The 10,437-nt window shown below is 35.4% G+C and overlaps 1 protein-coding gene across 6 annotated transcripts in view; it reads left to right on the top strand.

Moving 5' to 3' along the window:
- Positions 1 to 1,523: 1,523 nt before the first annotated feature.
- Positions 1,524 to 10,437, top strand: part of LOC148021007 (agamous-like MADS-box protein AGL11) — a 44,624-nt gene continuing 35,710 nt past the window's right edge. For 2 of the 6 annotated variants that reach the window (XR_015694661.1, XM_087698840.1), the window contains exons 1-2: positions 1,524 to 1,754; positions 2,016 to 2,530. Coding sequence is in view for 5 of the 6 variants with exons in the window: in XM_087698840.1 (XP_087554966.1) it covers positions 2,091 to 2,530 (440 nt within the window). In the remaining variant the exon portion in view is untranslated. The other 4 variants (XM_087698841.1, XM_087698837.1, XM_087698838.1 and 1 more) reach the window with 3 other exon arrangements.

The following is a 10,437-nucleotide window of genomic DNA, read 5'->3' as shown; positions in this document are numbered from 1 at the left end:
AGAGAGAGAGAGAGAGAGAGAGAGAGAGAGAGAGAGAGAGAGAGAGAGAGAGAGAGAGAGAGAGAGAGAGAGAGAGCAACAACCAACATACTAGCTTAATCCAACCATTGGGATTAGTAATTCACAATTAGATTTAAATGTTGAAAATCTTGGAGTGATGGTAATTAGATCTCAGTAGTTAAGTAAGCATGTTCCCATGTGATTGATAATGTTTTCTATTACACTAATTAAAGGAGAACATGTAAAAGCAACACATGTTGTACCTCACCTTGAAGTTCAGGCTCGCCAATGTAATAAAAGGCTACAAATTATTTCAATGGGTGTCCCACTAAGTTGATTTTAATTTACTAAGCATAATGGTACACGTTGTTGCCTTTGGCTTGCCTTATCGGTGATTTACACACTAGCTCTTAAGAGTATTAAAAATGCCTAATGACTTTCTTAGAAGTACCTCTAGTTTCATATAGTATTGAGCTCTACCTAAAAGGAATGGCGACAAAAGTGAAACATATATAACTATATCGCTTTAGATTGTTGGGCGATTCGCAATTCGCATCACTCTTTTCTATAATCATTGTTGTTGCACCCACTACAAGTTTGCCAGTGGATTATGCAAGGTGCAATTTTTAAATGTAGTTTAATTGAAAGAGTATATCAACAAGGGTTTTTAGTATTGAAGGTAGAGACATATACAATAGTTAAGTTTGTAATGCAAGTTTAACATGAGTAAGCAATAGCGGATTGTAAGGTTTGTGGGCAGGTTCTCTTAGATTACTATTAGCGTGCCTTAGAAAATCTAAAAGATTCGTTACCGCATTGTAATAACTTGTATGCTTGTGTGGTGTGGGGATGTACGAGGAACTAAAAAGAAGGGGGAATGCTCTGTTGGGCGCATCCACGTGATTCATGTCGATCATTGACGCGTGCCACGTGTAAAGGTATCGAGGAAAAGTGACGTAAACTAGGAAAAGGGGATTATAATTCCATGTAGTGGGTGCCAATTGTTTAAATTGAATATGCAGAAACCAAAAATGGGGCATTAGGAATACTCTCCAAGGAATGATGCCAAGAGTGTGGAGGAGGAAAGGAAGGACAGTCCCATGGCAGAAAGTCTTTTGCTCTTTTATTTACTATGGTGGGTAAGGCTTACGGACTTAATAATGGAAGCTACACTTTAGGCATTTAGCGAGGGAGAGGAGGAATGTGGACGGGTACGTGGTGTGAAGTTGTCTTTAATCGTCTAAGTGGACGCGTGGCGGATTTTTAATTCGTGAGGACTGCTTCGTACGACAGGGTTGGTGGCGAAACACCGAAACCGGGAAAGGAGTTAGAAGTGGTTTTCCCCAGGTGGCGGCCTCACGTGGGAGAAGCCAAAAAGGGTAAAAAGCGGTTTCTCCACGGTTGGAGGTGGTTTTCGGACAGGGGTGCCGAGGCGTTGGGGCTCGGACAGGCGCGGGAATCACGTGGCCGAGCGACTTTCTTTTGCATCGAGACTCGAGAGGTGTTTCTTTAGGAATTAGTAGATTTTCTGAGCCATTATTTAATCTGGGGAGAAAGGAGGTGTCATCATTTCTCATCATCCCCCCTTCTTCCTCAACAGCTTCCACAGGCGTAGTCTCCTTCTCCGGCCGTTGATGCTCAAGTCACATATCGGCTTCGTCGTCGTCGTCGTCGTCGTCATCATTATGCAGGCCATGGCAGCCAGGGTTTGATCCCTCCTTTTCCCTTTTCCCCCCGGCTGTGAGCTCAGCCATGTAAGCATTCTGTCATTACATTCCCCCTCCTTTCCGACAGTCAGCTGCCTTTGTTTTATCTGACTCGCCTTCCTTCGTTACTTCTGGCCTGTCAAAACCCTAGCCGCTGCTGCTAGCTCGTCTCTCGCTTCACTGCCTGAATGAAATCCTAGCCTCATGTGGAGCCCTTACCCGAGTTGCAATTTCTCGCATTTTGTCTAGTTCTCTGCAAAATGCATCGTCATTTTGCGGCATCTGTCTGACACTTCGAACTTTCTGCAGAAACCCTAGCTTTCGCTGGCCGTTCTCAAAGGATCTCAGGCTGCATCCCGAGACCATTGCTGCTGTCTCTGCTGTATGAAGATGTCAAATTTTGGCGAAGTAGTGCAAGCCGGCAGAGTTGTGAATGGAGAACACCAGTTGCCAGTGCGTCAAGGCGATGGAGCCGGTAAAGATCTGCACAAGAATGCATCCTTCCGCAAAGATGAGGATGCGCCAAGGCATACTGATATCGACCTAGCGCAGACAGAAACGGAAGACGAAGATCAAGATTGTACTAGGCCTCTGCTAGGAAATGGAGATCACCAGCACAATCTGCTGAAGGCAGGCCCATCAGTGGGGCGAGGCAAGATCCAGATTAGAAGGATCGAGAACACGACCAGTAGGCAAGTCACGTTCTCCAAGCGCAGAAGCGGCCTTCTCAAGAAGGCGTACGAGCTGTCTGTTCTTTGCGACGCAGAGATCGGGCTTATTATATTCTCGAGCACTGGGAAGCTTTTCGAGTTCGCAAGCTCCAGGTAATCTTGTGGTTCTGAATTCTGCTTTTCTTTGGTTTCGTGAATATTAGATCGGAAGATGCATGAACTTATACGTATGAAGCCACTGACGTTGTAGCTTATTTAAGACGTAATATCGCGAAGCACTGCAGTGTATCAAACCAGTCAAGGAGCTTACATAGGCCGTAAAGTCCAGTACAAGGCTTATACACCAACCACTTTGGGGATTTGATTAAAAGAAGCTTGTGATGTCTAGACTCTAGTATATCTCCACTTGATCCACCTTGAGAATGTGGGGGTACGTATGGCACCCCAATAGCGAGAATTATAAGCAGAATACGTCTTAGGTCGTTTCGATGTAGACTCGAATGCTGAAGCAACTAACGCATCGTGCGATCCTCTTTTAAAGAAGGATGCTGTTCTAAATCAAGCTCAACCGATGGCTTGACTTTTTATTTTTTGGTTTTCGACACTTTAGGCTTAAGCTTGTATGGACCAGTTATAGAGCACATTTTGCTTCAGTCTTCGTATGATATACGAACTCCAGAGAAAATGGGCTCAATGACATAGCCTAGCCTTTTAATAGCTCAAGACACGGTCCTATTGTTGAGGTTGGATAAGCCTTGTGGTTGCTCAAGCCATGGCACTATTGCTGGAGCAAGTGTTACGGGACTTAACGTAATGATTGGGCTGTAGTCTGATTATTATCCTTCTTAAACTGAAGAGTAACACGTAATGATCGGGCCGTAATGTAAGTAGTTTCTTTATTCTTAGACGTAGGCCCTTAAGCCATCGCATGCATAGGATAGTATGCATGTTGGATCGTATGGCTTATTTTTCCAACTTATAAGATATATTAGCCTCTAAGAATTATAGCTAATTAATACAACGTACGCATGAGTATATACAATTTATCAAAAGCATTTCAATTTAGAATATAGGCAATGCAATAAAGATTAATGTTAAATAAATCTCAAATCAAGCAAAGAAAAGACTTTAACGAGCTATAGTCTCTTGCTATTATTAGTTTAGTTCAAGTTATAATAACGATATTCTTTTAAGCTCCATGCTTTTGCTATTACTAGTTTAGCTCAAGGTATAATTGGAGGCTTTCTAATTGAGAATATGTGAAACGCGAGTAACAAGTCGTAACAAATCATGAGTGAAGATATCGACATGCTATTATTAATGTATCTCAAGACATTTGCATACTATGTAAATTCAAATGAACTAAAATTTGACATTGAGCAAAATGTAAGTAGTTTGAAAAAGATTGATACTACTTTAGAAAGCACAAAATGAAGAGAAGGTTTTTGCTTTAGGTTATAAATGTATCGAAGTGGACTCATAAGAAGAGTAACTTTTTAAAACTTGGGAGTCTTATCTTTTATGCCTATGGATGTAAATATTATATTTTTAAAAGCACACCTTATTAAGCTATACTTTTAATCACTAGTTGGCAATGAGAGCTTAATTAATGTGCATGTAGTGGAGAATATAAATGTTCTTGAAGTCAACTCTTAATCTTCTATACATTATGTTCTTTGGCAATAAACTTTTCAATAGGTAATCATTAATCATGCTCATTAGTCATATTATATTTTTCACTCATCTTATTTTTCTTAATATTATGAGTTATGTGGTGGATTAAAGACATTGATTTGTGGTTTATTATGCTTTGTAGTTAAATATTTGGGTGTTATGAAGAGAGTAAAATGTATTTCAATATGAAAAAACCTAAGCATCTAAAGACTACTAACGTTATTAATACTCTTGTATTGTAATGTTTGATTTGAGATCTTGGATGCTTGGAACTTAAACTACATAAAGCTTATTATTATTTATACATTCTCAATAAAAACATGAAAATCCTTCAAACACTACTTTGATTCAGAGTTTCTTAATACTTTGTAGTTGAATAACCATGGTGTAATGAAGAAAGCATAATGCATTTGAATGTCGTAAAAACTATTTCGTTGCATCAATGTCTATATAGCCTTATATTTAGGACTCTTGAAAAGCTTGTTATAACTTGTATTGAAAGCATAGAAATAGATAGTTTATAAGTTATTATAGATTTGTTACTATGAGGTTTGCTATGTAATACATATGGTGCTATTAGGATTAATAGGCCATTTGAATAATATTCTACTTTATAGGCTTGATGTGAAAATATGCAAATAAAGATAGAATTTTTACAACATTTGGATAGGCTAGTTTATTAATCTAAAATGGAGGTATAAAAGAATCTATGTAGCCATAAAAATGCTAGTTGAAATGCATAGAGAATCTACTTTCATATATAAGATATTATTAGGATTAAGAGGCCATTTGATCAATATTTTACTTCATAGACTTGACATGAAAATATGCAAATAAAGGTAAAATTTATGTAACATTTGAAATATGGTTAATTTGTGAATCCAAAATGGGGTTATAAAAGAATGAATGTAGCCATAAAAATGCTAATTGGAATGCATAGAGAATAAACTTTTATTCTTAATTTCAAAAGAAGATTATTTAAATTTTAAATATTTTTTAAAGTTTATAAAAAATGACTTTCATGTAGTGTATTCCTAGATCTAGGCATGGAAGGATAAATGGCATGGTTGGACTAAATTGGCTACATTTCATTGATCTTATTCTCAAAATAAGATTGCTTAATTTTTAAAATTTTTAAAATTTTTAAAAAGTTTATGAAAAATGGCTTTTATGCAATGTATCTTTAGATGTAGGCATGGAAGGATGAAAATGGTATGGTTGGACTAAATTGGCTATATTTCATTGAATTGTATCTAGCCTTAACATGAATGGTTATAATTTGTGAAAATTTTTTTAGTTTCAAATGGCTAGCATGCAACAAATTGTGGGGATTCATGGCTATTGGTTTACTTCTCTAGTTGTGGGCTTGCTTATGTAACTTGCCAATGGTCATTTACTCTTGAGCTACATGGGTCGGGTGAAAATTTTCAATTAATTGGTAGACTTTTGGTCTTAAAACTGGTCCCAAGGGAGGGGTGTTAAAGCTTAGGCTTATTTGGCATGAAGCCAACCATATGCTATCCTTTTATAATTATGAGATACATATATACCTTGTTATTTTTTACTTACTTTTTTGAGCTATATGGAGTGGTAAGTTTTTAATTAATTTGTAGGTACTTAAACTTAATAGTCAACTTTGATTTTTGAGATTTTGAGATTTTATTTAAAATTTTCTACTAAAATTAAATAATTTATAATATAAAGTTACAAGTGTATTTTGTAATTCTTGGGTATTTTAAATAGTCAATTTTTGTATTACTCCAATTTGTTGGATAGTAACATGAAATAATCATTTTTTAGCTTTTCATTTCAATTCCATTTCATTCCATTTCATTCCTATATTATCCTAATTCCATTCCCATGTTCTCTCTCATAGTGTTAGGGGATAGTCACTTTTGTAGGGTCTTTTTTTTTCTCAATTTTCAAAACTTGTTTCATGTTACTAAGAAGAAAAATATTCATTTTTAATTGGACTTTTGTTTACCGATTAGTTTGGATATCTCTTATTAAACTTCTTGTTAAAAGGTTTTTTTATTTACCAAATTAAACTAGCTATAAAGCACTTGAGATACCAATATTGTTTTATAGGAAAATGGAATTGCATATATCAGCTAATTAAACGGCTCCATCTTATTCATCTTGTAGTCTTTTATACATTGCAATGAGGGCTTTGTACATGCATCATGTGTATGCTTTTGTATATCTATGTATGCATGCTTTGTTAAAATATAATGATGAAAGATATGATAATACATATAATAATGATAATAAGATAGGTCTACACATCCAAATGGTGGATAATCAAGCCATAATTAGGGTCTCTTAATAAGGCATTGATGTTGATTGTGTGTGTGTATAATACAAATATAATATAATGATAAAATGTATGATAATACATATAATAATGATAATCAGATAGGTCTACACATCCAAATGGTGGATAATCAAGCCATAACTAAGGTCTCTCAATAAGGTATTGATGTTGATTGTGTGTGTATAATACAAATATGATGATAAAATGTATGATAGTACATATAATAATGATAATCAGATAGGTCCATACATCCAAATGGTGGATAATCAAGCCATAACTAAGGTCTCTCAATAGGGCATTGATGTTGATTGTACTAATGTTTTATTAGAGTAAGAATAGTTGAATCTTGGTGCTTTTTATTAACTAGCTTTGTGAAAAGTACTAGTATGATCATGGGTTTTCTTACCTTTGGTTAGATTAATAAAGTGTCCTCACATGAAAAAATACTAGGAGAAAATATGGCTCTTTATAAAACCTTTCATCATGAGCTTAGGAAAAAAAACTAGCTTTAATATTTTATTATGTTAGACTTCATTGATGTATGTAGAAAATTACATTGAGGGTTTGTATGCTTGCATAGGAATGAGGCTTGGATAGCCCATATCCATTCCTCGCTCAATTGCTTCTTTGCATGGATAATCCATTGAAGAGGTGGAGTTTTTATTTTTCTTTTATATACTAAAACATTGATATGGCATGATAAACCAATTAGGATAGATTTGTTTTCATCGAAACATGAAACGGAAAATAGGGATGGGAACGCTACACTTAGGGAATGGGAACGTGGAAATGAAAGCAACATTTAAAGAATTAAAATATGGAAAATTTTGATATTTTACTTATGATCCATGTGGAGTGTTAAAACCAAGGTATATAATCCATAAGGACAAATAATTAAGTTTAGCTTTAAAGATATTATGCATCACTTTAAAACTACTCATTAAAAATTGATTTATAACTTACAAGGCTCAAGAGTTATGTTATTTTATTTTATCATTTATTATAAAATAATGAATAATGAACTAAACTTTAAAGTTTAGGTTGAAATAATATATACATGGTTCCATTGCTAGAAAATGTAAAAGATTACAAATATCAAGTCAAATCTTTGAAAGAATATGCTCGTTGCCTTAAAAAAAACTATAAATATAAAGTCCAATCTTTAGATTGAAGCAAAATGCGGCAAGCCAAAGTAGTCTAAAGGGTAAATTTAAGATTATAGATACAAATATAATGTTGGTATGACAAAATAGTGTAAGTGTCACATTATTATCAATGATCATAATATCATATAAAATGCATACGTGCCATGTATCATGAGACTCATGATAAGTAAACTAAATCAAAGATCATCATTATGATTTGAGGTTGCTCTAGCTACTCTTGAAGTGCTAATCTCATAATGTGTACCATGAATTGTTGTATCCCTCTTAATATCGACATGTGTTTTTTTTCCTTGTTGCATCTTCCACTTTGTGAATGGATTGGGCTTTGTTGTTATACTGTTATATAACATTCTCAAATTAGTACTAACGAATATTAGATTGTTTATTCTCTTCATACCAAGACGTTTTTTTTTTTTTGAAGCAATGTGAATATATGTACTTCACAATTGCTCCAAATAAGAGGAGCTAATTGATTGACTTAAATACGGATGGCTAGTTGTTGCAATTGAAGATCATTTGAACCATAGTTCTTCCACCGCAAAGCTATCCCAATCTTACAGTGATTCTCTTGTGCTTTTCCATAACCAAAAGAACCTTGAAAGGTCTTATAACATGAAAGTTGGTCTTGTTTAGGGCCATGATCAAGCACATGATGAGACAATATAAGTCTCCATGCATCGATAACCTCAGTGTCATTCTTTTGATCCTTGCTTTGGAACTCACGATCCATAACAAATGCAATTGCATGTATGGGTGAGTTATAGGAGTTTCATCTCATCAGAACTAAATGGTGTATCTCCTTATGTGCCTCATCATTTGATGTTAATTCTTGTAGCTTTTTATTCAGCTTATCCATAGCTTCATATACCTTGCCAATGCAAGGTTACATAACATTCATAATTCTCAATAAGTGCACAATAGGTGATACCATAGCATCTATTTGCTATACATCATTTCAAAATGTGGAGTTTTTTACTTTCTCTAAGCATAAGATATCTATAACAGTATTTGCTAATGTTGATGAGGTGAACTCATCACTAAGAAATAATTGCCTCAAGGTACCACTACATTCTCTTAATTTGCCTAGCATCAATAAGTTCAAGGTAAATTTAGTATCAAAGTATTTTAAAATTTCTTTTTGATCGCAAAGAAAACTGATGGTGAAGAAATTGGTGATTCAAGATAAGGCTAAACATTTGAGCTTCTTGCTCTATGATAGGTGCAATCCATGATAGGTTACTAATATCCTTTAATAGGTTATTCAAGCAATAAGCCATACAATATGAAACTGTGATATGCGGATAATCTCCTTGGATAATAGCACTTGCTGTCCTATTTTCGGGCTTTTTATTTGCAATAAATTTCACAATATACTTTGGGTCAATAAGCTTAATACTTGCAATCTACTCTATTGTAAGTAGATTTCTTGACTTTTTTGTCTTTAATGCATCATGTGAAGCTATGAAATACATTTTTTCACATATCGCAAATGGATTTCTTGTGCATATCACTCCAATCATTAATAATAAAAAAACTCCAATTTTAGTCCACAAGCTTTTTCTCGTCATTGTTGCTTGCTTAAAAAGGCATTTTTTCTTGCCAAGCAAAGCGGTGTATAAGGACTTTGATGGTGGAGATATATACAAGGGGCCATAGCAATTTTCTTACATATCAATTTAAAATACTTTGACTTAAAGGCACAAAGTTGAATGTGGTCATGATAAAAAAACTGTGCTATCAATGTGTCCATCTTTTCCTTCTTGGGATTCCAACTAGCATCAAGTATGCTCTGTCTATGTGCAATATGTGGTGTTGATGCCATCGTTGATGCAATGCTTTGTAGTAGGTGTACAGGTAGCACTTGATATCGACTCTACTCTAGACACATATAATGGGGATGGTGTTACAAAAGTTGTAGGGTTAATTGTTGCAAGATAAGCTTGTTGACTTGCTACATGGTCATGAAGCTCCTTTCGTTTCTCTAAGGTCACATTAGGACAAAACTATATCTTTAAATTTGGCTTATCTAGAAGATGAGCTTGAATCTAATTATGCATAAGATGGAACAAGTGGCAATTGGTATTCCATATTCTAATATTTAAGTAAATTAGAAAAGTTAAAATCAATAAAAATTTAAAATAGATATGTTTAGTTTAATGGATTATCTTGTTTGTTTCACTAGTTTGCTTGAATTGGCAAAGCTTGCAAGCCCATGGTTGAGATTCTCCACCACTCAATGGGGGTGAGCAGTTACTTCTTTCCACCATGACCAATGATGCATCAAACCTTCCTTGACCATTGGCTTGATGAGCGGGGTGGGGATATAAAAACATTTCAAGCTAAAAATTGAAATAAAAATGGCTTGAGAGGTGAGGACTCCAGTCTTGAGAGAAGGGAAAAGGCTTAAGAGTCAACGAGAGTGAGGGTCTAGGCCCCAAGGAGAAGTTGAGAACTTGGAACTTAGAAGAGAAGGGAAAAGGAGAGAAGGGAGAAGGAAGAAGGAAAGAGGAGAAGAATGGAGAACTTGGAACTTGGAACCTGGAGAAGGAAGAGAAGAGTAGGAAGAGTAGGAAGAGAAGGGAGGTTGGAGTAGGCAAGGGGTTGATTGTTGGAGCAATAGGGATCCAAGAGAGGCTGCAATAGACGGGAAGCGAGCGGGAGTGTGTAGTTGCAGGCATGTAGAAGTGGGTGCGAAACAAGTGGGCGAGAGCAGTAGGAGGTAAGTGGAATGACACATAGCATTTCTTGTCCAAAACAAAACAGGGAACATTTTACAGTTTCAAAATACGTACCGTGATGGTTTCGTGTCGGGCATGGTGATTTGATGTGTCAGGGGGTTGTTTTGATTGTTTTTGTTTCTATGGTTGTTTTATGTAGATACATGTATGCATATGGATGCTTAAGTA

Source organism: Lygodium microphyllum, chromosome 18 (assembly GCF_053477565.2).
Source record: "Lygodium microphyllum isolate KBCC chromosome 18, Lygodium_microphyllum_v1.1.10, whole genome shotgun sequence".
In the NCBI taxonomy this organism is placed as follows: domain Eukaryota; kingdom Viridiplantae; phylum Streptophyta; class Polypodiopsida; order Schizaeales; family Lygodiaceae; genus Lygodium; species Lygodium microphyllum.
Note: the sequence above shows the minus strand (reverse complement) of the source record. Positions and strands in the feature narration are given on the sequence as shown.